This window comes from Kwoniella pini, chromosome 10, assembly GCF_000512605.2.
Source record: "Kwoniella pini CBS 10737 chromosome 10, complete sequence".
NCBI lineage: Eukaryota > Fungi > Basidiomycota > Tremellomycetes > Tremellales > Cryptococcaceae > Kwoniella > Kwoniella pini.
Window position 1 is genome coordinate 1304800 of NC_091725.1, and position 21771 is coordinate 1326570.

Sequence of the window (21771 nt, forward strand, 5' to 3'; positions counted from 1 at the left end):
TTGAATGTGTGAAGATGAAACATGCTGAAAGGTACACCTTTGTGCATGTCACTTGTCACTTTGGTTTATAACATAGCATTTCCATCTCTACTATGCGGGGTTGATTGATTAACTGATCAAGTCGGAGCATGGATCAAAGCGTAATTCGGATCAGAATCACAATTGTTTAGGGGTAAAAAGGGAATTTTGATGAAAAGAAATAAAAGGTAATCCGCAACAGCACAGCATTCTTCACAGATCTTTCGATATAAACTCATCCGCAGTGAGGAACCAAATCAAACTCACCTCATCATATACTTTCGCTTGATTCTTACCTCCTCTTGTATTTTTTGTAGGCGTACGAGGCGATGATGCACCTCTTGTTGAAGGAGAAGGGTAATTTCGGTGTGCAGAATTAGGAGTAAGTAATCCATCAGGACTACGTGGTATTGGTGATGAAATAGTAATTGGACCAGGTCTTTTTTTGGGCATTTTAGCGGTTATTCTTGTGATTTTATAATCGACCGACAATGAATATTTGATAAGGTATTATATATATTCTAAGAGAATGGTCGAAAACTGTAAATTAATTTAAAGAACGTATATGATATATATGAACAAGAACAAGCTATAAATGAAAGATGAGTACTATACGACAATCAAGAATGGAACATTAAGAAAATTCACATGCATCAATTTATCAAACTTTACGCGTTTAGATGAACATCATTTCAACTCATCTCACGTCTTCATGAGAAATATTTTAAACTTCCTATCAGTAACATAAATCAGTAAAAATCACGCGTTTTATTTTTTTTGAACATTATCGTTACACATTTGTGCTTTGCTATCTTTTAAAAACGCCTCTCAAAGTAATAAGTAAGGTTAATGCTCTGATTGAATTTTGTTTACTCTTTCTCTTTAAATAAGTGCCTAATCTCTAAACCCTGAATAAAAAGACAAACCCGTTTTATGAACCCTTAAATCATGTTACTCACGCTTTGTACCTTGATCATCAAAATAATTAACCGGTACCTTGTTCTTGTTCTTGGCAGTGTCGAAGAAAGTTGTCAAATTAACTATGTACCAATGATCGATAAAGACCTAAAAGAAAGCCTTAATGCTTGACCAAGGTGCAGACACAATTATACTTGATCTAATCATTCATGGTGGTCATAGAGAGCCAAATGTCTTTCAATATTGTCAAATGATTCGCTATTTATTCTTCAATGTTTGGTATCGCTCGGACCTATTTCAATTCAACTAATTCAGGTAATGTCAAAAGGGTTTATCTTAGAAGATCGGAAGCGCCGGTCTCTGGAACGTTTGTTAACTGCGGACGATCATTGCAGAAAAGGGTTATAAGGAAAGTTGATTGATGATTTTCTTTTGGTATATATACATATATGTACAAAATGAAATTTTATCTCTTCTTTTGAAATTTCCTTTCTCTGGATAACAGATATATATAAAGCTCTTTCAAACTATTCATTCTTTTATCTAAAATCGTCAATTTCATTTGCGTCCAACGTTCGATTCGATATTAAATTTAGTCCTTCAAAGATACATTTAAGATGATACACCTTCTCTTCTTTCCACTTCTAGCTATATTAGCTATAGCTTCTCCTCTCGAATCCAGAGCTCCCAAATATAATGTCACAGCTATGAACATCGCTCTAAATAGGGGAAGTGGAATTTTAGGTAAATGATTATATTTTCAGAAATTATTGATTTTGAAAAAAAGAAAGAAAATAATTCTTATTTTTTGTTTTTTTTCTTTTTCTTATAGGCTCTTATTCAAAATGTTCAGGTTCATTATGTTCATGGATGTCAAAAATTTCAGATGATACAAAATTAATTGATATTTCAATTCCAGGTACACATGATACTGCTTCAGTTAGTGATATTATTTCATTTTTATTTCATTTTTTTTATTTTGAAAGATAAATGTTTTTCTTTTTTTTTGTATTTAATCGCTCGCTAAATTTTTTTATTTTTTTTTCTTGATATATAGTGGAATTATACACCATTAAAACAAATTGAATATTTAAAATATACAAATTTAATTTATCCTTCATCAATTTATAAATGTAATAAAGAATCAATTTTTAAACAATTACAATCTGGTAATAGAGCTTTTGATTTAAGAATAGGTTTATCACCTAAAAATTCAAATGATTTAATTTTTTTTCATTCTGAAGCTATTTTAGATTTGAATTCAAAATTTGAAGATATCTTATTTGGATTTTGGAGATTTTTAGATGAAAATCCTACTGAAACTTTAATAATTAGTATAAAAGTGAGTTTTAAAAAAGTTTTTATTGAATTTTACAATTCTAATTTCAACAATTTTATTAGGATGAAAATTCAACTTTTGGTTCATATAATATTTTACAACAAAATATTTATAATACATTAACAACTAATCAAGCTAAAATTTACATTAATCCAACAGAATCAATTTCTTCTATTAATTTATCATCTGTTAGAGGTAAAATGGTTATTTTAAGAAGATTTAATTCACCTAATAATATTGGAATTGATTTAACAAATAATTTTAAAGATAATAATGAAGATTTTCAAATAATAAATTCTTCACCTGATGGTGATGATAATATTTTTATAGAAGATTTATATGAACCTTTTACAAATTTTGGATTAAAATCACATGTAAATAAAAAATTAAATGTAACAATTTCTCATATTTTAAATTCTTCAAATAAAAAAAATGGTGAAGGATTATATATAACTTATGCAAGTTCAGAAGTTATTTCACAATTATTAATACCTGAAATTATGTCAAATGGTTTAATTATTCCTGGAGTTAATTTAGGATTAAAAAATTGGTTAATTAATGGAAAAGGTAAAGGATTAAAACAAAAAGGTATTATTTGTAAGTAGTTCGAAATAATATTTATCTTAATTCATTTCTTTTTTAAATTAAAAAAATTCAATTTATATAAGCTCATTTTAAAGCTGATTTAAAACTTAATTAAATTAGTCACTGATTTCGCTAGTGATACTACTGGATTAGTAGAAGCTATAATTGCTTAGATATGATTTTTCGATATTTTTTTTCTTTGTGAATTTTGGGTTTTTTTTTTCGTTAACGGTTTAATTATCATTTTTCTTTTTTTTGCTTTTTTCTTTTCAAGTGAATTTGAATACGTTTTCTCTCTATTAAATTTCATTCAAACCATGTCGACAAATAAACAATGCATTGAGTCGTTTCAGCAGTAGCCGCAATGTAAGTCATCTATTAGGTTATGTAAGACTTGGATCATGCAGCTTGTGCTATCAGTTCTGAAGCGATTGCATGATCTTTCGATGAACACTCACACCTCCACATATGCATACAAGTGAATCCTTTCCAAATAGCAGTTCATCTTGAGAACCGAATGTAAAAATCTAGAAATAATTATATTTCTTCCGTAATCTCTTTTACTCATCATCCATTTCAAACAAAACTACTTCGCCAACTCCATTTCCAATATTTTCGATCTTTATCTCTTCTCCTACTTTGCCAGACGTAATGAAAACTCCATCACCTTCACCTAATTTGGTTAACTCTGATCCACCTGAAATTTGAATTAAAGGTCCTTTACCATCTTTTGAAGCTGATTTCGTATTATATCCGGAAGTTTGTACCAAATGAATATAGATTTTTTTCGTTAATTTACCATTAATTGAAGAAAGTAATTTATGAATTACACTTTTATTAGGAGAAAGTAAAGAAGCGAAAAAATGAAGTGGTGAATGAATCTAATTCGTAAATTTATTTACAATAAATAAATCAATTAATTAATTAAAAAAATCTTCTGGGTCTATTTATTAGAGTTACTTAAACTTACAGGAGTTAAACCTTTACATTCTCTAATTTCTTCAACACCTTCATAACCAATAGGAGCAACAATATGTAATAATTTATTTTCTTTTTCAAAATTTTCAAAATTTCTTGTAAAATATTTAGGTTTTAATTCATTTTTAAAAGGTAAAGACCAAATTTGTAAAAAATGAACTTGTTCTTTTAAATTTTCATTAAATTCTGAATGTGAAATTCCTGTACCACCTGAAGTCATTTGAATATTACCTTTTTTTAATTTTTCAATATTTCCTAATGAATCTTTATGTGTTAATTCACCTGAAATTATATATGAAAAAATTTCAAATTCTTTATGTGAATGTTTTGGAAATCCATTTAAAGGTAAAACTCTGTCTTCATTTATTACTCTTAAACAACCAAATTTTTCATAAAAAGGATCATAATAATTTGCAAATGAAAAAGTATGAAAAGTCTAAACATTAAAAAATCAATGGCGTTGTTTTTAGAAAAAGAGCAAAATTATTATAAACCATTTTACTCACTTTTAACCATCCATGATCTGCACCTCCTCTATCTTCATTTGCTCTAAATTTAAATTGCATATTATTTTCGATAGCTCTGTTTGAAGATTGTCTAGATAAGAATGAAGATGGAATGAGAGAATTTTTGAGTGTTTTTACAATTATCGATTGCGATTTGAATAAATACGAAATTATGATTATCGTTACTGCTATAAGCAGTTTCCTGAAATTGATTTGTGAAATGATGTTACTGTTTATGAAGAAAGAAAGAAAATATTATTCGTTACTCGTGATACTTTTATACCTTTTACTAAACACATGAATGGTGAGACAGCAAAAATGAATTATGAATACATGAGAAGGATTACTTCATCCTTTTATATAATATAGAAAAAGAGATTACTAGTATCTTTTCATAACAAACGAATAAGAATGATTACTTTACAATATCGAATTCCCAACGGGATGAAACATGATAAATTACCCAAATAGGAAGGTGTTTTCCCATCGATTTATCATAAATATAGTTTCCGGTATTTGGGTTTGTTTGAACTGGAATCATCTTGCATATCCACAACACAACTATGCTATTGAGTAGGCACATCTCCTTATTCTTCTTTGATTCATTAAATATCCTCCTTGATAGTAAGCGTGAATGCATTGTCAAGCAAATACATCTATCTATATATAGCTTAAGTTTTACCCCGCAGAATGGAGGGTTAAGTAGATATATTAGATATGATCATCCAGGTACCAGGGTAATAACACGCGAATTACCCAACCACACCACCATAATAAAATAAAAATCATAATTACTCGTATAATTGCTTAACGCGTCAAAATATCAAGGCTATTGTTATTTATGCTTTTTTTTTAATGACCAGAAGGGATTTGTTATTGTTAACACTTTTTATTGATGCGAAAAAAATATTCATCGACTACGAGTGACCTGCGCATGGTTATAATAGTCGATCACATACATACTGAAAACATAGAATTATACTTCTAAAAATCACATCAAAGAGGCACATCAAAGGTATGTAAATGTATTATCTAGTGTTATAACTTAATCCTATTGTATTGTACTTTCCCACATCATCAAAGTCACCAATACACTAATCAATCTAATTGTACAGTCAATTCACACTCTTTTCACCATTTCATCAATAAAAACATAATATTGAACATCATCACGATCTTTCCTCAAACGGTATATCATTCTTTACGATGCAGGCTCATCGTAATGGACATACACCACCGCCTTTACCTAGAAACCCATCAAGAAGCATGTCAACATCTACGGTATCGACAGTGCAAACCAATTATACTCAACAATCAGGACTTATACCGCCTTCACCAATTGGAGGTGGCTCATTAGCTTCTCCTGTGAGTCTCAATAGTAGACAAAACAGCTATGGCTTCGGCTCGGCAGCCGGCAATGGCAACGGAGCGGGCAGTGATGAGATCGATAAATTGGGATACATGTATTCATTGCGGGTTGCGTGAGTTCTCTTTGATCACCATATATCACTCGACTACTGTGCTGATTCCAAATCCTTAGAGTACTGCACCACCACATGACTCATCCACCGCCCCCAACAATGACTCATCGAGCTTCGACAGCTTCAGCATTTTCACTTCATTCCACACCACCATTACCACCTATGCCTTCTCCACCTCTACAAGGCACATCACCTAACGGATCAAGGTTGACATTTTCATCTTTCTCTCCTCCAACTACCGGCTCCAAAACACCTGAAATGGGAGGTACTGCCTCTTTCCCGAGCTCAGGTCAAACCCCTTCACCTGGTATGAGTGGTCGAAGGAAATCATCAGGATTTGGATTAAGTCTGGGAAGAAATAAATCAGACGATGGACAAAGTGTTAAACTACCAAAGGAATTTTTGCTGGAATTCTGGGGTATACTCGCCAATGAAGATGGTGATTCAGGTTGGAAAACGTCGGTAATCACATTTTTGGGCTTGACAAAAAAGGGTACAAAAACACCTAGTGGATTGAATTTGAGGGAAGTACCTACTCTTCTTGAAGGTGAGTTTCACCCACCTACTTTTTGGCACTCGGTGTTATACCTCACTTGTGCTGACCTATCATGTGCTTCAGCATTCACACAATCAATTCCTCCAAATGTTCCCGGTTCAGCTCCAGCACATGCCCACCAATCGCATCTCCTTCAACTTTTGTATAATTCTTTACCCAGATCTTCTTTCTTTTCTCCTTTGGCTAAACCCCAGACCGAGAAAGATAGGGATTTCCTGTTCCGTTTGAGGGCAGAAGTACAATCTTACATGTTATCAGCTTCTCCTAATCCGGAGCAGGATTCTGCCTCAAGCGGATTAAGTATGGGAATGGGAATGACCAATGGTCCGATAACACCAACATCACCGCCTCAATCTGTCAGAAGGAAATCTTCTGCTATAGGGCTTGGTAGGATCTCAACCCATTCTCAAGATAGTGTCAAACGAAAACCTAGTCCCATTTGGGACGGTGACGTGAATGAGATGGTTGATACCGTCGGTCAAGTTTGGGGCATCAAAAGGGATGTCTTAGATAGAGATGTTATTGATATCAAGCGAAGTGGCGTGCTTGAACAGGTCAGTCGAGATCCTGGGCTATACTGATATTGGAAAATCAAGCAGCTGATATTGTCCTATCTGCTTTAGATGTACATGGCTGACCTCAAACGAGCTATGACTGTTTTGTCTTCTCAACCACCTCCGCTCACTCAATCTCAAAAGAATCGCCAAATGCACTTATCACAGGCGATCGCGGGACTTTTAAAAGATTTTCCGGATCTAGCTACTCCAGGTTCTCCAAACGATTACAATAATGCTCCTCTTTCTCCTACTTCACCTCGAGGGTCTGAAACCTCTCAAACCTCATTCTTCATTCCACCAAGATCTATCGAAGTGTTTGGTAAATTAGCCTCAAAATCTGCTGAACTAGGTCATTCAACCAGGACAAGGGATCTGTTAGAAAAATGTAGAGATATATGGGGTATAGCGTCTCGAAGAGAAAAGGAGAAAGAGTTGGAAACTATTATTGGAAGATGGGGAGAGACGATTGGTACTGGGCGTCAAGAAGAAATTCAATTGTCCAAGAACATAGCTGAGACTGTTAAACTCCTGTCATATGGAGTAAGACCTAGTGATCCCTTATCACCAATTTTATCAGAATTACTCTCAACGTTATTATCACTCATCAATACATCTTTGTTGGCGATTTTCCCCACAACTTCCAGCCTACCACCTGCACCACCACCTTCCTTACTTATCATATTCAACGCTGCCCCCGCTTTATTCGAAGGTCAATCACACGCCCAAAAGGTTCTTGAAAATACTTCGGATGAGCTGAAAGGAGCTGCTATAGGTGAATATGTACAAGCAGTCGAATATTTGACAGGTGGAGTAGGTCAACAGGATGATGGACTGAGGAAAGTAGGGTCAAGCGGGAAAGATAAGCTGATTGAAGGATTTGAAAATGTTGCTGGATGGATATATAATGAAATTATCAATGTCAAGAAAGTTTGGGGTAAAGGTTTGGGAAGGTGAGTACACACAACAACTTGGAAGGGTTCCCTCCTTTCCAGGGTCAGCTTGCGTCCGCCAAGATGTCCGGCTGATTGGTTCACTTCAGTTCGCTCAATCCAGCCGCAATTATCATTTCGAGACAGTTGCCTCTTTTCTTGGCCGAGCTGCAAGTGATCGACAAACCTCGTGGGGTGGCTTCGGACATCTTTAGTCTTTACGAAACTACAGGTAAACTGTTGGATCTATGGGATGATCTTTGTCCGAATCAAGAACATGGTTTCGAGCTTGATTCTTTCTTTGAACCGCACGTTATGGCTTGGTTGAAAGATACCGAGGGAAGCCAGGTTCATGATTGGGTCAGTCGAGCGGTCGGCATGGATAGTGTAAGTTGACATTAAATTCCTTGAGGATCAAGTCAATTCTCTACGAATCAGTCATTGATGTCGCAACTGTGATAGTGGGTTCCAGAAGGACAGAACAAACACTCGCAATCGGTCATCGATTTATTCGAGTTCATTCGTTCTTCGGCTCAAGTGATACTTCACGAATTGCCTTTGACGGAGCATAAAAGAGCTGTTTTCTTGATTGATTATTCCAAGGTAAGCCGGTATTTGTTCCTGTCTTTGTATACCCACGCACCCAGCTGATCTCGCTTTGCTTACTGTGTAGACCGTTTCATTGGCTGTATCGACTTACGCTACGACGGTCTTAGCGCTCTTCCAACATGATATAAACCCTGCTAAAGTTTCCACTCCCACATCGGAAATTCAAAACAAATTGGGCAGTAAAGCTGGGAATTGGTTAGCAAAGGGACAACAAGCAGTTAAGAGTCTAGAAAAGAAAAAAGTGGATGGTTTTGCTGTTCCCCCAGCGGTAAGTGTTCTGATAAACTCGTGGAGACTTTCGCGACTCAGTACTAATTAATGCTGATGTGGTCACAATGTAGGCCTGCGTGAAAATGACTGACATGTCAGCTGCTAAGCAATCTCTCGAAGACCTGATGTACGCTATGGAAGCTGAAGATACAGCAAGAATAATCAAACAAGCAAATAGTGTCAATAAGTCTTTACCTGATAAAACGGCTAGACATGTCTTCACAGTCACCATTCTCAGAGGTGAAAATTTGGTAGGTAAAGGTGGATCTAAACCTGCAGACAGCTTTATTGTCGTCACGGATAGGGAAGATGGGTCAAGGTTAATCAAGACCAGGACCCTGTTGGGAGCTGAGGATCCAAGATGGTAAGCCCGGGAAATGGAGACATGCAAGAGCAACATCGGCTGATCCCTTAATTCTCATTCCTTCTGCTACCGCCCATTCTCCACTCATTAATATCCGTTCGTCCCATTCCTGCCGGCTTGACTCGTCTGTCCACCACAGGGAACAATCATTCGAAATCTCAGTGGGAAACATCAAAGTACTCGAGCTCCAGGCTTACGATCGACAATTAGTCGGAAAACATGAATTATTAGGTACTTCAACTTTCAAGCTTGACTCAAGAGCATTCAACGAACAATCTACAAGAGATATCGTTTTACCCCTATCCTCTACTAATCGAGGTGGGCTGGTGCATTTGAGAATCAGCATGGAAGGCGGAGCCAAAAATGATATATCGTATCATCTCTCGACTGCTGCTAGGGCATTAGACAGATCCAGCTTGGATATGTCAAGGGAGTTGATCGATCGAATGAGTGAATATCTAAGATCACAGCTTAGTGCCAACAACTTGAACAATTTGACAAAACCATTGAAAGATAAAAAGAAAGCCAAGTCTGTCCTGAGCGAGCAAGACATTGAAAGTAGTTTAGGAGGTTTGTTCGATTATCTAAACGATAATGTAGGTTTTGAGAGTACCTTTTATAATGTCGTATATGAAGGAGTCAGCTGATGAGCGTTGGTTTGGTTATTTTAGTTCTCCGTATTCTCTGTAACTCTTAATGGAGAAACCAAACTTCGATTAATGATTTCAATTTGGCGAAGAATAATTGATATTTTAATATCTCTACTTGTTCCTCCTTTATCTGATAAACCATTCCATGGAACTCAATTAACTTCTTCAGAAATAGATGTAGTTTTTAAATGGCTTCAATTACTTAAATCTTTCTTTAATGCTAATGAAAGTGGAATTGAACATGGTGTACCTTTAAATCAACTTCAATCAGGTAATTATAAAGATTTAATCATGTTAGGACAATATCTTGATTTACCTACACCTACACTTAAAGAAAGAGCAAGTGCAGCTGTCAAACAAGCTTCAAAACCTCATTCTTCACCTAAAACTTCTAATTCTACTTTATCTAGTGGATTTAGAAATTTAAATTTAGATAATAATGAGGATATACAAATTGGAAGAGATGAAAATGAACGTATGGCTGAAATTTTACTTAGAATAGCAAGAACAAGGTAAGTGAAAAACTGTAAATTTAAATAAAAATTTCGTTGCTGATTATTCTGATTGGACCTTTTAAATAGACCTGATATAGGTGATTTCTTATCTCATGAAATTGGATCTTTGAATCGTGGTAGAGTAGAGAAACAAGGTGGAATTATGTAAATTTACGTTGGAGTTGAGAGAAGTAAATTGGTATAGATTAGATATGTAATATATGTATATATATGATCATAAAATTGACCCAAGTTGATTGTGATTATGATATTTTGGGCATTTATGAATTTATGAATAATTTTATTTATATTTGGCGTGTCGATCAGTTCCGGTCGGCCCTGGTTCCGGAGACTCCTTATTATAACAACGTACAGTGAGATGAGACGCGTTCCCGGTTCATTCTTTCCCTTTTATTCGGTTCAAAAGGGTATTTTCTATTTTCTCATCTCATCAACAATAATAATAACTTTTACTACATTCTACATTCATTATATTGATTTCTTTTTCTGTTTTCATCAATTATCAATTTGAATATCATTGAATAATATTTGAAAAACCAAAAATGAGGATAACATTTCCAAATCCATTAGGTCCACCAATAACATTAAATACAGAATATTTAAATCATTTATTACCTTTAAATTCAAATTCAAATTCAAATAATAATAATAATAATAATAATAATGGAATAATGAATATGATAGGAGGAGGAGGATTTATAAAACGTAGACAAAATTTTAAATTAATAATATTATTATTTAGTTTAATAATTTTATTTACAATTCATCCAAAACCTCCTTTTCCACCTAATTATAATTTAGAATGGAAAAATGAAAATAATTTACAACAATTATCAAAAAGTGATTTAAGTATTGGTGAAGGTAAAAATGGAAGATATGTAAAGTGAGTTCAAGAGTTCAAGAGTTCGAGAGTTCATTCATTCATTCATTCAACAATTTCTTTTATTTAATTCTTCTTTCAGGAAGTTTAGATAAGCTAATTAAAGATAATTTAGGTTCGATGTACCTAGAGGAACTGGTAAGTTGTCTTTTAATTTCAATAATTTGAATGTATAATTTAACTAATTTCAATGAAATTTTATATAGGTTTCAATCATCAAGTGAGTTTTACCTTATTCTATCATGATTAAAAAGATGATTTCACTGACTTCTGTATTTTAGTTACAAAGAGTCTTGTGAGTTTACGAACTATATGTCAAAGAGTTGGATATTGACTTTGTATACTACGTAGACTACAACATCATTTAGCGGTATTAGGAAATCGATCATTAGCTTTTGAGCCTTATATAGAGGATGATACGGTATGTTTATGACCTTAGCTAAATCATCGCGATCATAGTACATCTGAATGTGACAATTCTGGGATTTGGCTCATATCTCAAAATCAACTTAGTACCTCCCCTTCAAAATTTCTCGTTGGCCATGGCGTTCAGCTAGAATACCATTATCAGCTTACATTTCAACTGTTTTATCTGGATTTGAAAGGGTTTGTAAATCACCTAGAGCTGTGCCGTGAGTCTTTAATATTCTATCACTTCATCCTAGTTTAGTTTACTCTGTTTGAATGGAAAAAAATAGAAGCTAATCTTATAGGACGCTTCGCAGTGCGCAGTACTATCGAAAAGTTTGCCCATCATATAAAGAACAACTACATACTATAATGTCAGAATCTCAGCCTGAAGGGGATTTACAATTGGTTTCAGATGGTCAATCTAGGATACATCAAATTCAAGTTTTATTAGCAGGTAGTGAACAGAGTTGCGTCAGAATATCAGGAGAACCATTCGATGATGAGTGAGTTTGATCCATTCATTTATTCACTAAGATTTTGAGGTGATTTACAACCTCATATCGATATGGCAAAAGCTTATAATCTCACTTCGGTGTCATAGATTTTTCGATTCCCCAGCTTCTTTAGATTTATACGATACTTTCGTAAAATCACCAGTAATGAAACATTTTTCATTCTCACCGACAGTATTAGATATCATAAATCGAAATTTACATTCCCTTGCTCCTGAAGCATATCCATATGACCTGGACGCAGCTGCTCGGACCACAAGTACGGAGGTTCACAAAACTAGTTCATGGAAACATATCTTAGCTTTACATTTGAGGAGAGGGCATGGTTGGGAAGAAGTATGTGAGGAAAAAGGAAAAAGAGCAGCGTGAGTTTTTTTGACATATCTCTGAATCTGTGATTTAATCAATCAGGCTTTCATCAGCTGACAAGTTAATGTTGGGATTTGATTTAGCCCATTTGTTTCATTTAATAAATTACCCAGATTACCAGGAAATGAAAATGTACCACCTCCTAATGAAATGGTAGAAGCAACAAGAATGGGATTATATAAAGCAAAATGTTTACCTGAAACATTAGATATAATAGCAAGAGCAAGAAGAATGAGAAAAAATCATCCTTTATTAAGATCAGTTTATATTTTAACTGATATAGATGATGAATGGATAAAAGAAATTAAAATGTGGTTACAATCTGAAGGATGGGATAACGTTTGGATAGGTCGTCATGATATTTATCCAAATTGGCAAGATAAAGAAATTGGTGTTGCAGTTGATATGGAAATTGCAAGACGTTCAGGAGTATTTGTTGGAAATGGAGTAAGGGTTTTTTCTTTTTTTTCCTTTCTTTTCATTCTCTCAATTAGATTTTAGGTTCATTCTGAATTGAGTTGAAGCTGAGCTGATTTTGAACGATATTTAGTTCTCAACCACAAGCTCGAATATAGTTTTACTTAGATCAAGAGATGGTATACATCCTGATTTAACTCAATTTTGGTAATTTAAAGTCAGCCCGATTTGATAAGATTTGATTTGTACAATAGAACAAAGGAAAATATAATGGAGAAAAGGATTATACCATACTTGTTAAACATGCAATGAATTGACCTTACTTATGTATGCGTTAGCTGCGAGAAACCCGTTTCTGCTTTCGAATCGCCTAAAGGTGTGGGGAGAAGATGCATATAAACTAGAGAATAATGCTGTAAATATCTCTCAAAATGGATGATAATCAAGTTTCGAACAAACAATTTCCAGTATTTCCTCTTTCAACCAAGTACCGAAATACGGGCCAACAATATATAAATACATCGAGATCCCTATTATGGATCGTCTATCCTGGAGACTTAGTATGTTATGACAATTCCTGCTTATTAGATAATATCAAATATTTCGATGAAATGATTAAATTGAGAAATTCTTGAGCTTTGCTTCGATTATATCATAACAAATTATGATCAATTATGTATTCTAAATCCAGAAAATTACCTCAAATCAGCAAAAAAATCTATTTGTAAGTGTTCGAATCATAATTTAAACTCACCTTTAGCTACTTCGTAAGCCAAGAAAGTAGCTCCAGCAGCAGGTACAGCTCTAAGTAAAGAAGGTGTTAAACCTCTATACAATGCTCGACTATTAATTATCAAATATATATCAAACTTAGCTTTTTTGCTCTGTTTAAAACACTATGATGATGATTTTTAAGAAAGTAATTAATGGAGACATAAAAAAAATTTACTCACATTCCACCTTCTTGTAATATAGCTCTAAATTCATGATTAATATAACCTCCACTTAACCAATGACCTTTTAAAGGAGGAATTTTTGATAATTGTACTCTTGATTTTATAACATCTAATGGATAACATGCTAACCAATATGCAACTCCACCTAATGCACCTGAAGTTAATGTTGCCCAAACTGGAACAGGATTAGGATAATAATGTTTTGTAAACCATCTTTTAGAAGTTTCATAACCTGCATCAAATTACATTTAATCAGTTTTTTACATTCCCTTTATTCATCTCGAGAACTTACCAGCATAAAATCCAGCATATGCTGGAATTTCTCGAACAAAGGTTATCTAATTTTCCAAAAAAAAAATAAAATTAATAAGTTACCCTATTAATCCAGAAAAACAAATGACAAAGAATATAAACAAACCCAATATCCTCTCATTATTCCATTTTTAAGACCATATTGATTCCACATATCTCCAACTACCCCACTTAATTTCTTATCTCCTGATCCACCATATTGACCTTGCATTCTAATTTTAAACATTTCAACCTGTTCAATATTAGGCAACAATTAATATTCGAACAACCTCAAGTTAAAGTTTCAACCCGAATTAAAATTGCTTACAGGAGAAGCTAATACTGCATTAGCAGCTCCTGCCATTGCTCCGGCAGTAGCTACTTGAGCTATCGATAAATCAGGATAAGGTGAGACTATTCTTCTCGAAGCTCCATAAGCTGTAAATAAAAGTGAATTCACAGCTGCTATACCTAGTAAAGGCGATAGCTGAGCATGAAGACGAAATCAATGAAGAAGTAAGCTATCTCAAGCATACATTAAGTAAGACCAGATGTCAACATACCATTCCTTTGTATAATGCTAAGAATCCCTCATTTCGTACAGTCGTGGTAAAAATATCTAAAGTATTTTTGAATTGACCTTTTGGAGCAGTTTGAGCTCGCTAATTTCAATACATAAGCTTACATCATCGTATCAGCAAATCATGTAAACTTACTGTTTTCAATGTATCTAGAGGCTAAGATAGACAAAGAGAATAATTGAGCTTCATTATCTTCGATGAAAAGATTGATAGACCTACTTGTCCAGTTAAAACTTGTGATGCACCTCCTATACTACCAGCTATCAACTCGATAGCATTCGCATTTTTACGAGGGGTAGGCGGTACAGGTATAGGTTGTAAAGGCGATATTTCCGACATTTTATTATTTTCCCACCTGTATAATTCGGTTGACTTGGAAAAGGAATACAGAAAAGCAGGAATAGTCTAATCCAAGTTGAAAAAAGAAACAAAGAATGGTTGGGCGTTTAACTTTTTAAAGATGAATGTCGCTATCTGTTATGATGATTCGTAAATAGTCGCTTAAATCGGATTAGATATATTGCGCACGTCATCACTTTTACTTTTACCACGCGGACAAGAACAAAGTATACTCAACATTATTAGCATTATTGATGATTGTTCATCCACTGCCATCATTCCTATAAAACCCTTCTATTCAAGCTTCCGGAGACCGGACAGCTTCACTGCTGACTTCAACAATGCAAGGTAAGCTTTCCGTTGTACAGCGTCATGAAAAGCTGACTCATTTCATCATCAGGCCTTGTCCACTATTCTGATGATTCGGACACATCACCAGGACCTTCGAACCAAGCTGGACCTTCCGTAAGTCCTCATCATGATCGAAAACAGGACACTTGATCACACTTGGCCCTTTTCTCTCTCTTTTTTTACGCGTTTACTCGTCTGTTGGGGCGTAATGTGACTGTACTTTGGCTTTTGGGCATGTATGGGTTATCAAGAGACTAAGAGATCAGCCTGTTCTAGGTAATTAGTTTCATCTCTTATATATCGTTCCGGCAGCTTATATATCATCAATATAGATTCACCATCTACATTGTCCAAATTGAAAAATCGCCCACCAATTGGTATAGTTATAACTCCAAAATCACCAAAACGGAGACGCCTTTCCCCAAAACCGAATGAATCTTCGGCAAAAGGCAAATCGAAAAGCCACAAATCTAGCAAAGAAGCTTTACCCGAGAATTTGACACATACTGCCGAATCGGATATCTCTAAATCTGAATTATCAGTTCAAATACCTTCCAAATGGGGAGGAGAATACGAAGGTTTGATTCAAGATGAGATTATACGGATCGTTACTACTCCTGATGAGATAGAGGGGTTACATAATTGGGGAATACCAGATGAGGTCAATCCAGGGGAATGTAGTGAGGTGTCCAAAGTGAGCTGCGATAATCATCGGAGTCAATCATGTCAGCTCACGATCGATCTCTGTGACCAGAACAAAGTCGAGCATTTCCTAAAATTAAAATATGAAAATGGAGAACATATAAATACTAGATTATTATCTTCTTCGGCATTCGCTAATCCTCATATATACTCTAAACTTGTAAGTTCTCTTCTCCCCTTAGATCCCATCTATCTTTACTCTTGATTCTCCTTCCGCCTCTCTTTACCTTCAAATCCATTTCTATTACCATCATCGGAATATCCACGTTGTCAGTTGTAACACTGATATAACGAGTACAGGTCGAATTTGTATCAATCGACGAACGGTCGACTAATTTCCCGTCTTCAGGCTGGCTTACTAGGCGTAACCTAGAATCGTTGATACCGAAATACGGTCCGGCCACTCTAGCTACTCAACAAAAAGCTAAAGAAGAAGCTGTTAAAGCTAGTCAAGCTGTCGGTCAAAGAAGAGAAATCAAATTTGCTCCGCCAAAATACAAAGATAATAAGAGGGACAAAAATGGTCATTCGGGTTATGAGAGGGATAAACATAATCATCGAGATCGACATAGAGATAGAGAAAGGGAAAGGGATCGTGAGCGAGATCGTGAAAGAAAGAGGCACCGAGGTTGAAAGATTCACGATTTCAAAGTGCAACCATATGCATATAATTGCCAAACGGCAGCATCGCTTTGCCTAAAACCCCATTTAATGAGAAACAAGCCTGGTTACACGCAGGAAGTCATTTCACACTAAGCTTTTCCGATTCCTCCCCTTATAGTACAACCGACCTTATACATGCACAAGCTAATCTGCATAGCCTATATATCTTGCATCACGAGGTGCTTCCCATTACCAATCCGTCAAAACCCATCTGGCTCGAACAATCTATCACTTCCTCTTCGCCGAAATCATCCATACAGGGAAGATCAACTGTCCTTCAGCTCTTTTGATCTCCTCTTTCGAATTTATCGTATACTCGTCATACTCTTTTTCATCGATCAAACCGGATCCCAGTGTTAATCTTCTGAAAGCTCCCGGTAAAGAAAGGGTAACAGGTAAATGTGCTTGTCCAATTGCTTTCAGTCTAGGATCTATTCATATCGTATACATCGTCAGTAGATTCACCCATTGCGATCTTTCACAACGAAATGGTTTATAATTTACCGCTTGACCAAGGTGATAAGGGTAAATCTAATGTTATAGTTTTCACATCTTCAAATCTTGCATTACTCCTTATATACTCTGATACCCTTTGTCCAGGTATAGGATCAATACCTAACTTAATCATCGTACTACATACATATTTACTCAAATTAGCGAATCTAATAGCGATAGAATACGATTTATATTCGTACTGACTCGTAAACAATTTTACAAATTTTAGCTGTATTTGGACATGTAATTTGAAAATCGTTGTTTGCAGTATTCCATATAGCTTGAGGTTCCATTATAATTAAATATTCATTCGGTTTTAGCAATTTATAAAGTCTAGAAAGTAAACCTTCAAAATCTCTTATCTATCAAAAACGTATTAACACAGTGTTTGAATTATTTTGGAAATGATATAACTTACACCTGCAATCAAGTATCTTGCATGAATTAGATCGAAAGATCCTTGCCAACTTGTAGGAAAATCTTCAAGTATATCGAATTTTTCAAAGGATACATTCGAAGGATAATTCTTAGGATGAATTGAGACTAAATCAACCTAAATAACAAAAATGTAAAACAATTATCCTCCAATTCCTTACACCACACACTTTATTACGAATTTCCATCAAACAGTTGACATTAAAAGACGAATTTACAACTTACACCAATTATTGAAGCTTTGGGTATTTCCTCCCCAACTTCTATACTCCATATACCTGTTCCACAACCAACATCCAATATTCTAGGTTTTGTCTTTTCGATCAAATTCGCTTTGATTGGTTCAGGTATCACTGCGCCGTATAACTGAAAAACATCTACTCTTAAGCCTAATGCAATACCTACTGATTTCTTGGATGCAATCTTGATCATCATCAGATACGAGGGATTGGAACTCACCATAGTCAAAGCTCTGTGTTGCGAATTTAAACGATCAATTTCTTCTTGATCAGCAGGCAAAGCGTAATTCGCTAAATTTCCCATCAATGATTTCAGTTATTCAGATCTGGACATTTATATGGCCATTACGACTCACCTTGGACATCATTATACAATCTCCCTTCATGTTCTTTCAACCTATCACATTTTATATTCAGCCCTTACGAAGATCAGCCAAAATGAATAGATATATTCACTCATGAGATCGTATCCCCGTATATCTTCCATCAACTTGAGTTGCCATTTTGAGCAGGTATTTTCCCATTTACCATTTGATTCTTGACTCAAATAGTCGAGCTCGAATTAACAGAATCACACAAGCGAGAATTGTCAAATCATGCTTATATAGCTTAAATGCCAAACCTGGTCAATTTTCAATGCATAGCTCGTGCTCAATACATCTAAATTATAACATAAACATACTAAACGTTTCATATCCACTTTAGACTGCATATCGTACCTCCGATCTCGCCGAAATCGATCGATTATTTACGCATTGATCGTTCTGAAGGATACTCAACCTAGACATGCGCAGCAAGGAGACACCTTCAAGGGTGGAGCCCTAGTAATAAAGGTTACCCTGTCACATGTGTGAGATCGGACATACAACAAAAACATAAAGTAGGTGTGTGAGATTAGTTGTGTTTGCTTGGGCATCATACGATACAAACGCGGTCATCCAGAGTTTACGTCCGACAGACCTCTTGGGGATTCCTCGACCCCTCCTTGTGCCTTGTTACCGTATGGCCGGTGAACTCAGACTCTATTCACGGCATGTCGATCTCTCGCCGCCCTTGAGATCTTGTGTCTCGACCTGTGGATTGGAGATACTGCTCAATAGTGTTAACGAAATGTGTTCATTCATTCACCTTCTCCAGGCAACACTTCTGATGACAAGTCCACGATAAATGCGTGTTTCCTTCATACAGTCGCTCAAAGAGTATATATCACCGTGGCGCCACAAGTCAACCTTGAAATGGCATCCGAAGGAGAGCTCGATCGGCGATCACAATCTATCGATATCGTCCTTTCAGATAGAGCCTGGATAACCAATCATTGACAATTTGACCCTCCAGATTACTTAAAGATAATTTGTCGATCTGATCATCTCGCTAATTTACCTAGACTTTCCTTTATTGTATATCAAGATTCAATGAGATATAAGCCCATCTGCATATGATGCATAAAAATTGCTCACAATTAGATAAGACCCACTCTCTCGTCGCTCGAGGCTGAGGTAATCCTTCGATCGTCTCCCATCTGATCCAATACCCCACCTCTCTAACTTTCAGTCTTTCTCAGCATCAGCGAAGATGCTTGCAGGTCAAGCTTTTTAACAAGCTTACTGATCTTCTTACCACTTATAACTGCAGATCCGTGAGATGTTCGCTCATCAGAAATCTGCATAATCACATACTCACCTAGTTAATATAGGTTCTTCGTCGTACAACATGGTAACGCAGTGGTGACTTCTAGACGAGATCCAATTATATCTCCAGGCGAGATATCAGGACATGGTAAATCCGTTTGTTGTATTATAAACTTTTCACCTTTCAGAATGGTCTGATTTGGTTGATGTAACAAAAACGAAATTTAGTTCATTCAATAATCGGTTCATCTTCTTTCAAATCTACATATGATTATGATAATTCAGTAACTGGAAATTGTACTTCAGCAAATATAATCGTAGATAAAAGTAATTATTGGGTACCTCAATTGTATAGAAAAGTGAATGAAGGAGTGGAATTAGTCAAAATGAGTAGAGTGAATACGTGAGTTTGTAATTTTTCAAAATCCACTTTTTCAAGAATTTAGCTAAAAGTCGATGATTGTTAAGATATTATTTCGTAAGTTGTCCGTACCAGTTTTTGAGAATTATCCTGGTAATTACCTGTCTTTGAATTCAAATCTCCAGATCAGACGGTAAGTCGCTTTATGCCCGAATTGAATATTTCGAATTTAGGTCTAATGCTGATCATAATTACGCTGTTAGCCAAGGTGAAGAAAAGATATATGAATTTCCAAAAGGAATGAAAATGACAGCTGGAAATCCATTTCGGAATACAATTGATGAGAATGATCCTGCTCAAGCTGCTATAGAATATGTATGTCTAGGTACAGACGTTACTCCTATGAATGGTGAGTTACTCCTCAATTTGCCATATCATAGATCGTCCGCTATACCAACACTATCGCAAAATCACAAATACTCACTTATCACTTCTGAACAGCTTTTCCGGAACGAAGTTGTCCGGATGATTTACGCGCACAAATAACATTTCCAAATTGCTGGTAAGCTTTACATCATACGAAAACATGATTGTCCAAAAATTGAACTGACCTCAAGGATGAAAGGGACGGTAAGAATGTATGGCTAGAAGGAAGGTGAATTGAATCTTCCTATCAGCCCGGACCCAGCTCAAAGACTGATTTGTTGAATTAGTAAACATATCTCGTATCCCGCTGAAGGAAGGTTCGATGCTGGTGGGGCATGTCCTTCGACTCATCCATACAGAATACCTACTTGTAAGTGATCCAATTCGATACCGAGAATCGGACAACATTCTATCGCTCAATTATCCTTAGTGTTCTTCGAATATCACTTTAATGTGAGTACTATCCCCCTTTATTGGTACGCTAACTCTGTCTATTAAAGGACAAGTATGGTTATACACCCGGGGCAAGGGTATGGGCACAAGGAGATGATATAGGATATGGATTTCATGGTGAGTCAGCGCGTCTTACTCCTATACCATACAAGCTTCAGATCTCGAGGAAAAAAACTGAATTACATGTACTGTATACTCTATAGGCGACTTCACCAACGGTTGGCCAGAAGGTTTATTCACGGAAATAGTCAATGCCGGATCATCTTGCGAAGTTTTATTTGAAGTAGGTAATTGTCCTCCTCTCAAACAATATTTTTCAGGAATAGGAGGTGGAACATGTCAGCCTGATGATCCCACTGTAATTGTTAATGAAGTAAGCAAAAGCTTAGCCTTCTCTTTTCGTGTGCGGCAGATTATCGATATTGATTGAAATTATTTCCCATCTTAGGAAATAGGTGACAATAGTGCTATATCGAGATTACCAGGCAATAACCCAATATGGAATGGTGGATCAGCACCAAACAAATCGGGATCCGGAGGTGCCGCATCTGCTTCTGCATCTGCTCCTGCCTCTGCGGGCGGCTCAACTATCTCTTCAAATGGATCTGGATCAACTGGTCAACCCTCTGCAGCAGCTATTCAACCTCCGTCATCGTCCCTAGCTCCACAACCAGTTGAGGATTCATTAACCTCATCACCTGCTCCATTTTACATTCCGCCTACAAGTACTGCTGCGGTCGAGCCACCAGCCACAACTAGTCAATCAGGACGATGGGGTGGCTGGGGTGCGAAGAGACGGATCGATCAGTGAAGGCAGGCTTATCGATATTTGAAACTTATATAGGCCAGTTAATAATCCTTCACAAGGGTGGGGCGTTGTTTGTGATTGGGTTAACGATCAATCCTTACAGTTTATGCTTGATGCATTGGGTGTGTTCGATAATGTCCATGATGAGGAGGTCATTCTTGAGGAACAATCAGGAACTC

General features: G+C 35.8%; 9 protein-coding genes across 9 annotated transcripts; 5 read left to right on the forward strand and 4 right to left on the reverse strand.

Annotated features, from left to right (window-relative positions):
- Window positions 1-231: 231 nt before the first annotated feature.
- On the reverse strand, window positions 232-471 carry I206_107294 (uncharacterized protein; the record flags this gene model as incomplete). The annotated part of the gene is made up of 1 exon (XM_019156886.1): window positions 232-471. One exon carries the CDS (start codon window positions 469-471, stop codon window positions 232-234), a length of 240 nt encoding a protein of 79 aa, XP_019009604.1.
- Window positions 472-1553: 1082 nt separating this feature from the next.
- On the forward strand, window positions 1554-3033 carry I206_107295 (uncharacterized protein; the record flags this gene model as incomplete). The annotated part of the gene is made up of 5 exons (XM_019156885.2): window positions 1554-1680; window positions 1769-1875; window positions 1994-2278; window positions 2338-2872; window positions 2981-3033. The coding sequence occupies 5 exons, from the start codon at window positions 1554-1556 to the stop codon at window positions 3031-3033; spliced, it is 1107 nt and encodes a 368-aa protein (XP_019009603.2).
- A 387-nt stretch (window positions 3034-3420) lies between these two features.
- On the reverse strand, window positions 3421-4404 carry I206_107296 (uncharacterized protein; the record flags this gene model as incomplete). Its single annotated transcript, XM_019156884.1, has 3 exons — window positions 3421-3741; window positions 3831-4274; window positions 4345-4404. The coding sequence occupies 3 exons, from the start codon at window positions 4402-4404 to the stop codon at window positions 3421-3423; spliced, it is 825 nt and encodes a 274-aa protein (XP_019009602.1).
- Window positions 4405-5550: 1146 nt separating this feature from the next.
- On the forward strand, window positions 5551-10423 carry I206_107297 (uncharacterized protein; the record flags this gene model as incomplete). The annotated part of the gene is made up of 11 exons (XM_070203490.1): window positions 5551-5825; window positions 5885-6372; window positions 6445-6935; window positions 7005-7888; window positions 7978-8254; window positions 8330-8470; window positions 8541-8744; window positions 8818-9110; window positions 9250-9706; window positions 9782-10272; window positions 10342-10423. 11 exons carry the CDS (start codon window positions 5551-5553, stop codon window positions 10421-10423), a joined length of 4083 nt encoding a protein of 1360 aa, XP_070059591.1.
- A 394-nt stretch (window positions 10424-10817) lies between these two features.
- I206_107298 (uncharacterized protein) lies at window positions 10818-13075 on the forward strand (the record flags this gene model as incomplete). Its single annotated transcript, XM_019156882.1, has 10 exons — window positions 10818-11158; window positions 11271-11293; window positions 11362-11375; window positions 11437-11450; window positions 11507-11576; window positions 11669-11787; window positions 11881-12069; window positions 12168-12443; window positions 12531-12894; window positions 12998-13075. 10 exons carry the CDS (start codon window positions 10818-10820, stop codon window positions 13073-13075), a joined length of 1488 nt encoding a protein of 495 aa, XP_019009600.1.
- Window positions 13076-13516: 441 nt separating this feature from the next.
- On the reverse strand, window positions 13517-15031 carry I206_107299 (uncharacterized protein; the record flags this gene model as incomplete). Its single annotated transcript, XM_019156881.2, has 9 exons — window positions 13517-13545; window positions 13619-13707; window positions 13818-14052; window positions 14113-14158; window positions 14239-14364; window positions 14440-14598; window positions 14675-14773; window positions 14828-14848; window positions 14912-15031. The coding sequence occupies 9 exons, from the start codon at window positions 15029-15031 to the stop codon at window positions 13517-13519; spliced, it is 924 nt and encodes a 307-aa protein (XP_019009599.2).
- Window positions 15032-15372: 341 nt separating this feature from the next.
- I206_107300 (uncharacterized protein) lies at window positions 15373-16717 on the forward strand (the record flags this gene model as incomplete). The annotated part of the gene is made up of 6 exons (XM_019156880.1): window positions 15373-15379; window positions 15432-15496; window positions 15634-15658; window positions 15715-16076; window positions 16137-16244; window positions 16385-16717. The coding sequence occupies 6 exons, from the start codon at window positions 15373-15375 to the stop codon at window positions 16715-16717; spliced, it is 900 nt and encodes a 299-aa protein (XP_019009598.1).
- Window positions 16718-16975: 258 nt separating this feature from the next.
- Window positions 16976-18419, reverse strand: I206_107301 (uncharacterized protein; the record flags this gene model as incomplete). The annotated part of the gene is made up of 8 exons (XM_019156879.1): window positions 16976-17178; window positions 17252-17379; window positions 17447-17604; window positions 17661-17795; window positions 17903-18043; window positions 18137-18207; window positions 18273-18313; window positions 18373-18419. 8 exons carry the CDS (start codon window positions 18417-18419, stop codon window positions 16976-16978), a joined length of 924 nt encoding a protein of 307 aa, XP_019009597.1.
- Window positions 18420-19930: 1511 nt separating this feature from the next.
- Window positions 19931-21595, forward strand: I206_107302 (uncharacterized protein; the record flags this gene model as incomplete). The annotated part of the gene is made up of 9 exons (XM_070203491.1): window positions 19931-19947; window positions 20169-20314; window positions 20407-20467; window positions 20531-20560; window positions 20619-20701; window positions 20762-20784; window positions 20832-20901; window positions 20988-21157; window positions 21233-21595. 9 exons carry the CDS (start codon window positions 19931-19933, stop codon window positions 21593-21595), a joined length of 963 nt encoding a protein of 320 aa, XP_070059592.1.
- Window positions 21596-21771: the final 176 nt, after the last annotated feature.